Here is a 15676-nt window from a genome sequence, read left to right on the forward strand (position 1 = left end):
ATCATTTCAAAATAAAACCATCTTGACAAATGAAATCACTACTTCCGATTACTCAAAGATATCTCTCTATGAACAAATATTTGGAAATATCAATAATTTTAACTCGACAAATTCAAGACCAAATTCAATATGAGTTTCAAGTTGATAAAATATTCATTAGCCAGCATTCACCATTGAATTATGATTTCATAACAGTTTTTGCTCAAAAGAGCTCCTAGGTGGAAGTATCAATTATTATTAATGTTTGCTAGGTACGGTACTTCATGAGACAAGTTCCATCGATAGAATCTTATGGGAAGGGAGAAGGGAATATGTCTTTGCTCTAATGAGATACAGGGTATGTGACAAAAGTTTCAAGACTAACTTCAGAACAAGAAATGCATCGTTAATTTCAGTACAGCGGACTTATAATCTACAAAGTAAGAACTTTGAGTATTTATACAGCGTTGACAGCGCTTTATCCATTGACCTTGGGGTTGTGGGCTGAATGCTATAAAGGGTGCTCGTCGACGCATTCTGGACTGCCTTGATTCAGTCATATCGCTTTCCTTCCAGTTATCTCTTGGCTCAAAGGAAAGAAAAAGAGTCAGAGCTGTAAGGTGGATTCATCAAAGGTTTTATGAAGCTAGAATTCGAATATTGTTGTTCTAGTAAGAAAGAATTGAATAATCTATAACTCATGCCCACGCTCAAACACTTTGTCTCGTGGGTATTGTCTAATTTCATAGAATCATGCTATCTTCTACTAAAAAAATAAGACACTGAATGTGCGAAATAGGAGCCGATTACTAGAAAAAAGACAAATAGGGTTGAAAATTGGATTACTAGAGGAAAATTGAATTAAAATAGATGACGTAACGGAAAAGATTTCGAGTGTGTTCAGGATAGGAAGAAATGGCAGAGATGAAGAAAAATTGATTTCTATATAATTGTCAATAACGAGAAATGAGGATAAAGATCGAATGGAATTGAAGGGTAAATTGAGATTAAATTGATGGACGATGAGATTAGTAAGAAATAAATTATTCATGCAAATGTTTGTAGAGGACGAAGAATGTGAAAGAAGAAACGGATCAGTTGGAGAAAAATGGAAGAAGGGCGTTGGAGGAAAGAAAAATGAACAAATAAGGAAAGGATAGTGTCCTGGAGGATGAAGAATGTGACGAGACACCGAAAGAGTTAACGAGAAACAAGTTGAAGAAATGTAGACATTAGAAGGAGGGTGAGGATGTAGTAGTAGAAATGGAAAAGGAAAAGGATAGGTGACGGAAGATGGTAAAGTGGATGAAGAGGAAGAAATGGAAAAGGATGGGAGAAGTAGTTGATGGTGCAAGGTCGCAAGAGAGGGAACGTGTTGGGTGGGGTGGGGATCCAGAGATAGTTGTATTGCCAGACATTGGCCTACTTTTGTCAGTCTACACTTTTCTCTATCCTTGCTAACAGTTCGGTGGTGCCTTGCTTTGCCTTGCTTGCTCCTTGTTACTAAGTGCTCACTCATCACGGACTTGGAATTGGATTCATTCATTCTTACAGGTACGGTTTATTGCGTTACGTGTTTCCTCCTTCATTCCATCAAGAAAAATCTTTTTGCAGTAAGAAATTCGTAATAAAACAAAAGTACTCTGTGCATATAGCTATAACTTCATCCACTCAGTAGAATATCGGTTTCAGAGTTGGGCAATCAAGTATGGTGTGGGATAATCTGAAATAACTGTCATGGGCTCGTCCATGAATCAAACTCGAGTTTTATCTTCAAAATGTATTTACAAGTACAGGCATGAATGAAAAATGATCATTTTTCAATCCAAGTTTGCATACTTGATTTGCGTATATCTCGGTAGTTTTCTTAGTCTTCAAAGTTTCTCTATCAGAGTTTTGGTTTGTAAATAGAAAATAAAACATTCAAATCATTTCTTGTCGGTGCCATGCATTATGTTTGCTGAACCAAATAGATGGGCTCTTATCTATACCAATTTTTCAATAAGCCGAGAGGCCTTACTGTTAGTAATGCTAGATCAATTTCGTTTCTCTAAGCCATGTTAGAGAATTCAAAGAAATTCTGGAAACTTATTAATTTCAGGCATAATTTACAAACCATTATAGTACTTTTTAAAGTTCTCCAGTGAGCCTTTGCTACAAACTGAAGTTTTTACACGTTGTAAATGTTGATACGACACTCTTGTTTATGAGATAGTAATATCACCGATTCAAGACTATGTTTCTTTAGTTCTATGCTTATATTATCTATTGTTATGAATAGAATAGTCTCCTCCTCTTCTTATGCTTGGTCAATGGACAGTCTCGTCTCTTCTTACTCGTTCTTCGTCTTCAATTTTATTATTGTATTCTATCATTTTGTCTGTCACGACCTTTCACTGCTGGCCTCTTTAAAAGAACAGAACTGAAGCTGATGACACGCACGTAATCAAAAAGATGCATGGTGAATCATGAATCATGTTTACGTGCTATATAGCACCGGCAATCCAACCCGGTACATTCATAATTGGCTGCAAATTTCCATTTTAAATTTCGTGTCTTCAGTCACATAGTGATATATTCATTTTAGATTAAGAATATCCATCAATGTAAAACCATTTATTAGTTTTAGTCGTATATAATATGTGCCATGCATTTATGTCCAGAGTTTTTCCAACAAAAGTAATCATAAAGTCCTTTGTCCTTTCATTTTACCCTTGACTCATGGTTCCTATGAGATTATTCCCTTGATGAATGAGCTGAGATTGATTTCTGATAAGAGTTCGATGATAACTCTCTTTCAGAATCTTTCCAGAATTTTAATGTAGAAACTATTCCCTCAGATATTACTCCCCTCAAGTATTATTCTCATGCTCGTCCAATGCACTGGACTCTCCTTTTGTGCTCAAAATTTATCCTGATGTCAAGCAATGAATGTGTATCTGTGTCTACCAAATTAAGGCTTCTCTTCAAAACACTTTGAATTTTCACAATAATTACAATAAACTCACATGACTCTTCTCCTATATCTTGATGAATTGAGTTGATGATAAATTGTTGACGAATTTGTACTTCTGTCCTTTGACCGGTTTTGAAACCGGTTGTCTCTTTTTTTTCAATTTCTATCTTATCACTTGGAACAAACTTGTATTACCTAGGGTATTTTACTTATTTCAACAAAATATTCAGATTCCAAGTAATTCCTGATTACTACGAATGGATCTTGCATGACAGGGCTCTTTACCGGTATGTGAAAATACCGCTAAACATGAACCAACAACAAATAAACTTTCCATTACCAACAGGTTCGAGGAAATATTGTCGAATTTGAAATAGGCTTTCACTTTCACAACCAGGTGCTGCGAACTGGTGAAACATTTTTTGTGATTGGCATTACCATAAACAGGAGTAGTAGCTTTGTAACCCCTGCCTGATCTTCCATAACAAAAACTTCCACTACTAGTTAGTTATATTGGAGGCTGTCTTGTTTGCTTACTCAATTAAGATATCAGTATCCACTGGAATCTTGAAGTGACAGTTTATAGTGGAACTGGAAAGTATTTGGCAGACCATACAGCTACTAGAGTGAAAATAGGAAACTCATAGCTGTTATAAAGGTGATAGTGTAAGTTGATGGTGAATTTGTCATGTTAAATCTTAATGAGTGTTCTAATATTGTGATTTCAATCCCCGATACTATTCTTCTTAAATTGGTTATTGTCAAAAAATAATTCGTTTCAATTATTCGGAATAATTCGGAGAATATAGTAAGTGATGAATTCGTTTTCCATTCTATCGATTATGAGATCCATATTGCAATGTCTATAATTTGCAATTAATTGTTTTCCATAGTCATCAACTCATACGTTCATCAATTCACTTTTAGAAAATTTGAGTAATTTTCATGTAATTGATATGACTCAACTCACACTTCAATGTGCTTCAAATGTTTATCAATCTCCAATCTTGAATTCCTGTGTTCGCTATTTGAAGTCAGGATAAATTATTACAGGGGTCATAAGGATTATTTATTAAAAATGGGCCAATTCTCAATCTAGCTTTTTGAAGTGACTCCACTTATCAAAAATTATCCAGTTGATAAATGTTTTCTTTGTATGCCATTAGTCATTTTCCAATACAATTACTACTGTAGTTCCTCCCTTGAGGAACTGTTACGTACAAATGTTTGCTTCCAATAATAATTTATAATTCATCTCAAATAAGATTAATTTAAATAAAAATACTAAGGATAAGTTACCATAAAAATATATGGATAATTACCACAATATCAACTTCTCAACCACACAAAAAGTAAGATAAATTTGCTTTATAAAACCAATTAGCTGATCAATGTTCAAGTTTTATTAAAGAGAACTTCAATTTAAACAGTACACTTTTTCATTTAATTTTTAGCATTGTCATCACCTAGGCTTAAAATACTTCTAGAAAGTCCCCTTTGTGAAATAATAAATTATAATAAATGGTTGGTTCAATTCTAGTGTATGACTAAAATGTTTGTCATTCAAGTCTCAAACTGAAGCAAAGCCTTTCTCAATTTTGATTTCAGATTTTAGTTTAAAAAGGAATGTAATCAAACACAGAGCATAATCTATTATTAAGAAGTACAGTACATTTTTCTATTTAATTTGTATTTATAAATGCATTGGGAGTGACTTCACATCGACATACTTCTGAGTTGTCCAAATTCTTTAGTGAAATAATACACGAAACTTAGTGGACCCTATAATTAAAGCAGAGATGGAGTATGGAGAACCAATCTCCTGAAACTGAGAAACGGATGCGTGTGTAGGTTGTTTGCTGCACACAACAAGCGACGAAGCAACGACCTTCCTTCTACTGTGGGCTTATTAGTATGACAGCCGGTCAACTTTCTCCACTTGTAAAGCGCACATTGGCTCCATTACAGAGCTCCGGTCAGTTTAGCGGAAAAGCCGAAAAAGTAGACGGTTTTTCCTTATATTTTTGACGAGCAGTTTCCAAACATTGATTAATCCCATTAGCACATCCGCGGTTAACGACAACTACCAACTGCAACTGTCAACTGACCTGCAATTTCGGTTCAAGGCGCGCGCTTTCTATTATTTCTCTTCCGTAAACATTATTTCCTCCATGCGTGTTTCGGAAGTACACTTGGGGTCACAATTGGTGAATGACCAATAACATTTGTGTCTTCGACGCCTACTGGATTCGTTTTCCGTCTTCATTTCGATTTCAAAATTGGTGGAACAAAATTCTGTTCTGAACAGCTGAATTCGTAGCAAAATTGGAAGGAGAAGGTGGATGAAGAGGAATTCGAAGTATTGATGTTAAATGTAAAAGACTATCAAGTTTCTGAAATCGAACAATCGCGATAATATTATATCGTTGAATTGCTGGATGCTAGGTGCTTGGATGCTCAGATGCTAAGGAGAAGTGATGGAGCTCATCAATAAAATTCATGGATTGAATTAGGTACTCATGGAATCTCCACAAAGTTATTATGGAGCTCTCTTGTGTTTGATGAAGCCCTTCCGGTTTGAGAAAGGCATCAACACGAATCTCGTTGAACTTTTTTCTTCATTTGAGTGAAAATGGTTAAGTTGTTGGCCGGCTAAGTCCACTCCACATATCCTTTGCAAGTATGTTGTTGCTCTGTGGAGCGTTACGGTAACCTACATAACGCGTCATTCTATGCTGTATGTGTAAAGTTAGTAGGCTCATGCCAAGGGAGTGTGGCAGCAACCAGAACAGCATCGAACATCGAATAGGAAAAAGTGAATATTTTCCCTTTCTCCTCCATCTCATGTTTTTCTTATCAGTTACTTGTCTTTCCCTTCTTCTGCTCCGTGCCTTTTTATCTACGTAGTAGATAAATATGTTCCTTTATCCTTTATCACTCTAGGCTATTCTACTCCTTCAACTTTGTTTTCTATTTCCTCTTCTCTGTTGTAGCATTTTTATTTAATTTTTTCTCCCGTATTTTACACCTTCTCCCCATTTTCTTCTCCTTCTTCTTCTTCTTCGTCTTATTCTTCTTTGTCTTCTTCGTCTTATTCTTCTTCTTATTTTTATTCTTCTTCTTCTTCTTTTTCTTTTTTCTTCTACTTCTTTTTCTTCTTCTTCCCTTTTCTTTTTCTTCTTCTTCTTCTTTTTCTTCTTCTTCTTCTTCATCTTTTATCTCAAATTCTATTCATCTTCTTCTCCTTTCTTATTCCTTCACCGTCTTTTACTTTGAAGCTGCAGTTCCGTCAACGACTCCCTGAAGCGGTTTGTTTTCTGCTTCTTCTAGCAAGTTACACTCTCCTGTAGCTGGAGCTGGAACCTGCCACTGAAATAGGAAGGCAGCAGCAATCATGCTAATTTTACGTTTAGATCGATAGCTCTGGAAAGTATACAATCAGCTCCTCTCTTAATGGAGAGACAAGATCATTTTGATGATATACACTGCTGGCGGCTGTTTCACTGAACAAGCTTTGATCGCATGAGGGATTTCACAAGTACTCTATATCTCTCTATGCGTGCAATCGACTCATCTGAGATAGAACGATAAGGCTGGCTCCAGAATATCTTGTTTAAAAAGATCCTTAGTTTGCATGATTGATTGTGAATATCCACATTTTGCAGAACTAAATCAACAGTTAGATACTATTTGAGAACACATCAGCTTATAATTGGAGTTCGTGTTCAAATTCTGGATTTTTATTGCGTTGAATGCTCCTCAACCACATGACATGTTTTGTCAGGATACTCGATATCTTGACCTTGGGAAATGTAATGACCGTAATGAATTGAATCTTATCTTGAAAATATTGTATTTTCAGGAATAGAATTTTTCTATGAAGACAGGCATAGAATACTATGCACGAATTGTATGTATAATAATTGAATATACATCACATTATGTATTGGATTATATATTGGAAATATTTCAATTTTCTTGAAATTCTTGTCGATTTATTATTATACTCATTAATTTTTTTTTTATAGGCACACCATCTTCGATAATGCACTCGGCACGGATGAACAGGAACAAATGTGCAATTAGTTGGTGTTAGTGAACCTGAAAGCCTTTTGGACCTAACAAACATTACGGTACAAATCGAAAATGAAGGCATCGGGCCTGACTTGTCGAATGTTGGTGTCAGTGTGGTGCTTAGCGTTGCTGGCGGTCTCGGCTGGCTCGAGCGAGTCTCCGGTGCCAGAGACTCCTGTTTCGACGGTCTCAGAGACCTCTTTAGACACTTCTAGTTCATCGGCCAGCAATCTGATAGTGAGCGCGAGTGGACAGTTGTGCGATGAAGGTGCGGGCAGTTGCACGCGTGCGGGCGTCATTAAACTGATGGACGGTGTGGTGGTGCGTCGACAGAATGTGACGTCACCGGAGGAGTCGGCCAGAGAGGCCAGGGAGTTGGCCGACGAGAAGGATGTCGGCCTCAAGATGCTCAGGAGGTTGGAGAGGTTCACCAAGAATCATGTTGTCGAAATCGATATTCCCATGTTTGTGAACAGCACTAGACGGTCGTTTTCAACTGAGATGCGTAAGTAGACAACTTTTACTATTTTTATTACATATAATTTGTTTGTTTGCTGCAATGTCTTTACAACCATTATTTTTCGGGTGACGAAAGTAATTCCCAACTTCCTAATCAAGTCTGCCTTACCGATACAACTAGACCATGAGTTGGAAGTTGTTTTAATAATAAATTAACCCGTGATTCAGCATCTGATCTGGTAGGCTTGTTATTATGTATTTCCTTTCAATTCTGTAAGCAAAGTGAGGAGAGCAGCCTCAAACTCACTCCTCTCTTGCATAGTAATCTATTTTGTTTGAAACCATTTTCCGATATGTATGAGGTCTTTTTTAACTAATCTAGAGAATGGTTCTATAACGTCATAATTTATACAATACTTAACGATGAAAATTACTTTCATTGTTAAGATTTCCAATAATTATTACACCTGCATCAGAAACAAAATCCTGATTTACCACCAGTAGATATAATATTAGCTAGTAATATTGGAGTACATAATCATATTGATTGACTGACTTATTATTTTATCGGAAGCTCATCTATGGCTTATAGAAAGGCTCCATTCACATTCGAGCTTCTCACACTTTGCTCTTCTAAGCAAATTTATATGCTTTAATATAAATGAATGTTTCTGCATCGACTGCTTTCCACAGAGCTGAATTTAAAAGAATTTGATATAAGTCAACACAAAAATTCACGTTTTTAGAAGAAGGATTATTTATTTATCTATTTATTCAATCATTAACAATTACACAACTTACAGAAAAGTACCACAGGCTTATAAGCCCAAAACGGTTCCAATTCTAATTTATACAAAAGTCCAAATGTAGCTAGGTTATGTGTCCCTTAACATTCTCCTATTTCACACTCAATTCATTTATGATTATGAATGAGAAGGAAAGTGAATAAAAGTTTGTATTTTTATTGTAATTAGTTTACAACTTTTTCTCATGAATATGAATATTCTACAATGTGGGAAAACAGCTGAATGGATTTCTTATTTTCTTATATATGTTTAATCATCCATTTAATGATAGATAATTGTAATAAAGTGAGGCAAATTTATCATCTTGACACACTAACTAATTTCAGAAACCAAGTTTCTGATTCTGACACTGTAAACTAACATAGTATCCTTACACTTGATTCAGTTTAAGCATTTATATCTAAATTGTGTAGTAGGTAGCGGCAAGCCAGCCAGCTAAGCCATTCTTATTCTAGTTCTTCTTATTTTTTATCTCCTTTCGCTGCCACTTTCTTCGCTTCTTTTCTTCGTTTGTGAGAAAAACGTTAATGACGTCACGTTGCCTTTCTTGGCGCGCGCGTGCAGGCATTCCCTCGTTTTCATCGTCAACCTGTCATGCCGTGTCAACCAGCAGCCGTAAGCTGTACAATATTCTGTTGTGCTTCAATAAGCAAAATCCACCCACAAATTGGATCTCAAGCTAGGTCTAATTTATTTTAAATAGGCAGAAATTTATTTTATTGTTTTGTTATTAGAAGCAATACTTTCGTCCCTATGTTCAGCAACTTTAATATCCAGAATAAATATTCCAAAATAGATACAATCCAGATTGAATAATAATAGAGAAATTAGCTCAATGAAGTGTGACTTGCAAGATTTGCAAGTTTTTCAACTTTTAATAGAAATCTGTTACTTGAATTGATAAGCCAAGATTCATGAGTAATTTCGGATTTGGAGTATTCAAAGTGTTGAAAAAGATCATCAAATCCATCTCAAACTGTGAAATCTTCAGTCGTGAGAAATAAGAAACAAGAAACAACTTAAGAGGAAATAGCATTCATATTAAAATGATATGCCTATCTTGTCATGTTTCAAATGTTTAGCTTTATAGAATGTATCATTTTCTCAATTAGATATTTATTTGGACTGAATTCATATCACTGATAGAAGCTAAAAATTATAGCAATGATTATACATCAATCATAATAATATTAGCACTAGCTACTATTCCAACTTGGTAGTCTCGGAGTATTGAGGGTTGCGGTTTGCGCCCTATTCCCCCAATATGCAATCGTGGATATAGAGGCATTTTTGAAGACAGAGGCAACGTCAACATATTTTATTACTTTTCTCCAAGAGTACTTAGGTGGATCATTGCCAATACTACAAATTATTAAATGTATGGCCAAGAACAAACTCTGAGCTTAAAATTAGGTTCAGGTTGATCGATCGGAAGCAACTGTAAATATCACAATGCTAATTTTCAATCAACTAATCATTTATTTGTTTGCTTCATTTGGCTCTGTTTAGAGGAGAGATATCGGTTAAAACATCAAACTGAACAGTATCCTAGAACAGGTATAAAACTTCAATTACCTGGGCCATGATATCTCTGACATGGAAGGAAGAGATACTATCAGAGAAATACATCGATTTCAAAACATATGTGGTACAATACACAGAAATTTGAAGAATTATGCTAGTCAGGGTACCAGGATAAGATTCTTCAAAACTAAAGCCGCACCAACACTTCTATATAGGTGGTCACAAAGCCAAATGAGAACAGACTGTAGGCATCAGGAATGAGATTTCTCCAAAGAACCTACGGCTGCAGTGGGAAAGATCCTCTTAGAAATACTGAGGTAAGGAAACAACTTAAAGTCTTCTCTATAAAAGAGGAGATATTTTAGAGTAGATTGAAATAGTACCAGCATTTGAATAGAATAGAGAAAGACAGCCTACCAAAATTGGTGCTCAACTTCAACCCAGAAGGCAAGAGTGACCGAGGGCGTCCAAGGAAAAGATGAACGGATATGAGGTTCGGAACAGGCAGAGATTACTAAACCCTGAAGGAAGAATATAAAGGAGAAGAAGACATGAAACTGGAAAAAATGAATCTATAAATATAAACTTTATAATTGAGTGGAGTAATTCACTATACAATTCAGAGCGGATTTCGGCAAAGTACTGAACTTTCATGAAATCAGATGAAGTTCATGAACAATCGTGTCTAACAGTGTCTAACTTTGTAATCACATGCCGTATTATTGAGTTCCTGCTTGAGCAGAACTTGATTCGTCTCGATTGTTTTCTGCACGCCAATATGAAGAAATGCGGTGACGAGTGCAAACGCACACACACACGCGACACACGACTAGGCTGCTTGTTCCCCCCTCCCACCGTCAACCACTTGTTGACACACAAACCCAACAATAGTGGGACACAAGCCAGTCAGTCAACAAGATGCGGAGACCGCTAATTACAAATTCCGAAGCAAATGACACAGGAACTTGACAGAGGAGGAAAGGAGAAGCCATGATGAGGTGAAGAGGAGTGGAGAAGCACCTGTGGGCTGTGGGCCACTCAGAGAAGCATCACTTGCTGCAGTATGACGCTGCGGTGGTGCGTGTGCGCTTGTAGGTTGTCACAATCACGCTCGCACTCACCGTTCACCACCATGATGTTGAAAGCAAAATCAACGTCCTATCTGCACAGCACAGATATAGGTTTCAATTCTGATTGGTATTGGAATCATTGAAAATAGTTTTGATACAGCTTTGACATCCAACAAAACGAAGATCTCAAATATTGTTCCTTTCAACTTCTTCAAACACAATTTAAATAAAATTGTAATCAATTCATTTAAGACCCGTATTCTCAATAGCAGATTGCCCAGAACTTAACTTAATCAAGGATCAAGTAAGTTGAGCTATAGTCACATTTATCATAATGTGTTACAATTGGATCATCTGGTGGTTATAACTCGAAATTATTGATCTGCTATTGATCATAATTACCTATTCTACATTTCTTGATCATACGGGTACGGGACGAAATATATAAAACATTTCACGAATTCATGAAGAAACTTTATAGAGACATCATGAACAAGACAAATAACTGATTTCCTTTGATTACAGTACAGTAATGAAACTGAAATTTTGAATTATCAATATATTTTTATCTCTAATTTGCTAACATCCTCAACGACCCATTCTAGCACGCTCCTACATTGCTAGCTTCTAATTCAATTAATGAAGTTACTATGGTGAATTGACTTTACAATGTGCTTCATATCAGTCATAAGGTCAGATATATATATATATATATATATATAATATATATATATATATATATATATATATATATATCCTTTGAAAAATGCGACAGTTTCAGCAGTGCTTGAAATAACGAGTGATTACGGTACCTATTTTGCCGGGTTTCCAGTGGTGGGGGGGGGGTTGTTTCTAAATTTGTGGGGCAATCCTGATTTGAGTGAATAAAAATAATGACTTGTATGAGAACTCCAGACAATTGAATACTTTTTGTTGACATTTATTGTTACTCTCGGTTTTTAATAGTAGAGAACATTCCACTAGAACACATATCAATTTTTTTTCAAATTTCAACTTAAAACATCCTACATAAACTTCTCTTCAACATCAATTTTCAATTTCCCAGATCCTATTAAATACCATCATTAGATTATCGGATTAGATTATTGGATGTGATTCGGTGGGTTGTGACTGTGAAGTTATAAAAGAATCAGAATCCGTCAAATATTTAGGATTGATTTTGGACCAGAATATAACTTGAGAATTTCACATAAGAAAAATAAAAAGGTACCTTTTATATTATTTAGTAAAGACATTTTATCGATTAAGAGAGTTCTTTCCTGTATCTATTCTTCGCATGATGTAATTTGCTTTTTTAAATTGTAGGATGGAGTACGGTATTTCTTGCTATGCTTCCACATTCATGTAACATTTTAAAAATCTCATAGTTTTAAAAAAATCTGTCATTAGGGTAATTTTATGGTGCTAGTAGACGGGCTCATACTTTCCCTATGTTTAAATCATTGGGGATACTTCCTTTTAGTTATATGTATGTGTTGAAAGTTCTATCCCTGTTTTATCGAATGAGTGGGGATAGATATTTGATGGGAAATATTGGATAAGACAGTTTGGTTACACGGCAAACTACACGAATGCTGGTGTTTGGGACTTCCCAAACCCAACTGTACCACCTTTCAAAGATGTTTCATTTTTCTGGGACCAAAATTTCATAATATCCTTCCTGAGGGAATAAGGAAGCTGAAAATTTGCAAACAATTCATCCGTAAAACGAAGTGTTGGCTATGGCTTCATTCACCTTTCGAATTGAAAACTTCTTCAGAGTGGTAAGCTGAGTGAATAAATTGTCATAAAACCTAAACATTTTTCTTCTTCTTCTTCTTCTTCTTCTTCTTCTTCTTCTTCTTCTTCTTCTTCTTCTTTCTTCTTCTTCTTCTTCTTCTCTCTTCTGTCTTATATTCTCTTTTCTGCCTTAAAATACCTATTGGTCGATTTATAGGTGGTGGCTTCCTCCCTAGTGTTCACGTGAAGTTTATATCACTAAGATATACGAGGAATGAGGGAAATGCTCTGATGTGCCATTTGTCGAATTTTGATGACTGTGTGAATTCGTGTGTGTATGTGTTTTATCTTTTCATATGTTCCTATTTCATATGTTTTTCTTTTCATATGTTTTTCTTTGTTTTTTCCGTGAAACTCCTATTCACGGACAAGGGCTTTGCGAAAGCTCTTTTGTGAATAGTATTTCTGTTTGCATCGGTTCTCACATAACATGTTAAGGTTCATTTCTATTATCAGTTACATCATTCCAAAATGTTGATATGAGTTGTGTACTTATAAGTTTTAAGTCAATTTCTACTGTATTATTGATACATCATAATACAGTGTCAGATTCACTTTTCAGAAGTACTTAGTATCTTTTATTGTTAGTTATAGGTATCTGATGATATGTTTTGTATTTTGTGATATTGCTGATGTAAACAATAAAACTTGAAACTTGACAAATTGCAAGTTTTTTATTTATAGGTGAGGTGTCTAGATACAGGTGGATGTGAATTCAGTGGTATCTGAAATTCCAAGTACATTTCCATTCTACTATGAATTTTCCATTCAAATGAACACTTTTATTCCTACATCTTGATAATATTGAGCAGCGTATTGATAGTTTAAAATCAAGAAATGGGTAGACCTATTCAATCTAGAATTTATGCAAAGATATTTGAAAATCAATGTTATGCTCAGACATCATTGATCAGCTTACTTTATCTTATCTTAGCTTAGTTTAGTGATTCGCTATGCGCAAGAAGCATTAATGCAGATAGTGTGATAATTGTTTTATGAAATAATATGAAACTAATTCCTCCATATAATGTTAGCCTATGACACAGATGCTCAGAGCAATGGAAAGCTCAAAAAATGAGATGAAATATTTGGAACGAAAGACACTCAGGAAGGAACACTTTTTTACATTAATTTTTCATCTTTTATGCAACCAGAAGAATATTGTTATGAAAAATCGCAATTAGTAGACCGCAAATATGATCATTTCTAGCCAAAATAAATCATAATCTTATTTTGTGGGTCACGAAACACTGAAAATAACACTGAAAATACGAGAATCGTGCAACAATTCAGATAATTCATTCTTGCTTTTTTACAAACGAGATCTGAGTATTATAACAGAGAATGAAAGAGCCCTAATACTTAATTTAAGCTACTTAATTAAGCCCTGGAAAAAATCATTCCTTCTACTTTGTGGAATTATTTGTTGATTTGATGTGTGTTTAATTAGTCATCTATAATACGTATAATAAAGGATAGAATTGGTTTATACACGTACCGGATAAGAATTCCACAAATGAAGCATCATCACGTCTGAACTACTGGACTGATTAACTTGAAATTTTGCACATTATAGATACTTCATTTACCGAGGAAATTTTTTTTAGGCCTTTTTTTCTGCGAATAAGTGATTTTGGTTCCATCTAGCAAACTTCAGGTTGCTGGTGGTATTTATGAAGATGATCGATTGAATGATAATACAGTTATAATATTAGTCGATATTATTGTCACACATATTAATAGTTCTAATTGCTTTGCTAGACCCCAATTTCCGTTGCATGATAACTTATGAAAATAATTATATACGTAATGAACAGTCAATATCATTATTTATCATACAGCATATCTATTAACTTCGTATAACAAACAAAAATACTATTTTACAAAATTTAACAAAAGCAGGCTATTGAATATTTTGGAAACAGTAGAAATTCAAAAAAATAGAAAAAGACAGTTCAATAACAAGCCTTAATGATCATATTAACATATTCCCCTGTAATATAAGTAGGTTAGTCCAAGACCAACTAGAATAAACCAAACCAAATCTAGACATGTTGAAAAAAATTTAGTTTATTGAACATTTAAGAAAAAAATTTAGACTAGGTTGTTAACCTGATTTCAATAGTTTTCTAGGATTCTTGATAAGTATTTCCAACAGTGATGATGATATTTCACAATTTCTTCATTTTATTACAAATTTCCGCTCTGAAATCTTTTTAACTTAGATAAGCTATTTTACTGCCATACACCTATTTATTACTTTCCTTGCCATAGGTAAGGAAAGTACTGCTTTCCGAAAAAAATTAACGTACCCCAATTTCCAAATTTCTATACGTTTCAAGGTCTCCTGAGTCCAAAAAAGTGGTTTTTGGGTATTGGTGTGTGTGTGTGTGTGTGTGTGTGTGTGTGTGTGTGTGTGTGTGTGTGTGTGTGTGTGTGTGTGTGTGTGTGTGTGTGTGTGTGTGTGTGTGTATGAGTGTATGTGCGTCTGTGTACACGATATCTCATCTCCCAATTAACGGAATGACTTGAAATTTGGAACTTAAGGTCCTTACACTATAAGGATCCGACACGAACAATTTCAATCAAATGCAATTCAAGATGGCGGCTAAAATGGCGAAAATGCTGAAAACTTTCACTAACAGATTAGTTAATAGATGGCTTAGAAGTTAAAACTGCTGCTTTCTCGAAGGTCAAATCTAATCATCAACTAGAGGAGCTGAAGAGGTGGCAATATAATTTCACCACATTGGATCGGCGGGCGAAAACAGTGAGTCGCTGCAACTGGTCCACCTTGTTCTCACCCAACTGGCTGATCAGTCTATTGCTAGCTTTTCCTCTTCATCAGTACTTGCTATATGCTATATTATTATAAACCTGATTTGTCATCGAACAGTAACGGCTAAGCTGTAATTCTCCTAAATAAGTTTCACTTTTGTCGAAAGTTGTGTCATTTTTTCAATGTACAAACAAAAATTCCGAAGAAAGTTACGTGAAGAAAACTGGTA

The 15676-nt window shown here is 35.1% G+C and overlaps 1 protein-coding gene across 4 annotated transcripts in view; it reads left to right on the plus strand.

Annotated features, from left to right (window-relative positions):
- The window catches only part of LOC111056392, a 75194-nt gene that overhangs the window by 9887 nt on the left and 49631 nt on the right, over positions 1–15676 (plus strand). For 2 of the 4 annotated variants that reach the window (XM_039442195.1, XM_039442210.1), the window contains exons 1-2: positions 1404–1533; positions 6964–7514. In XM_039442195.1, coding sequence (XP_039298129.1) covers positions 7082–7514 — 433 coding nt within the window. In that variant the 5' untranslated portion in view covers positions 1404–1533; positions 6964–7081. Of the gene's footprint in view, positions 1–1403; positions 1534–6963; positions 7515–15676 lie in introns of those variants that run through there. The other 2 variants (XM_039442203.1, XM_039442188.1) reach the window with 1 other exon arrangement.

The sequence above is a fragment of the Nilaparvata lugens genome, chromosome 1 (assembly GCF_014356525.2).
Source record: "Nilaparvata lugens isolate BPH chromosome 1, ASM1435652v1, whole genome shotgun sequence".
NCBI lineage: Eukaryota > Metazoa > Arthropoda > Insecta > Hemiptera > Delphacidae > Nilaparvata > Nilaparvata lugens.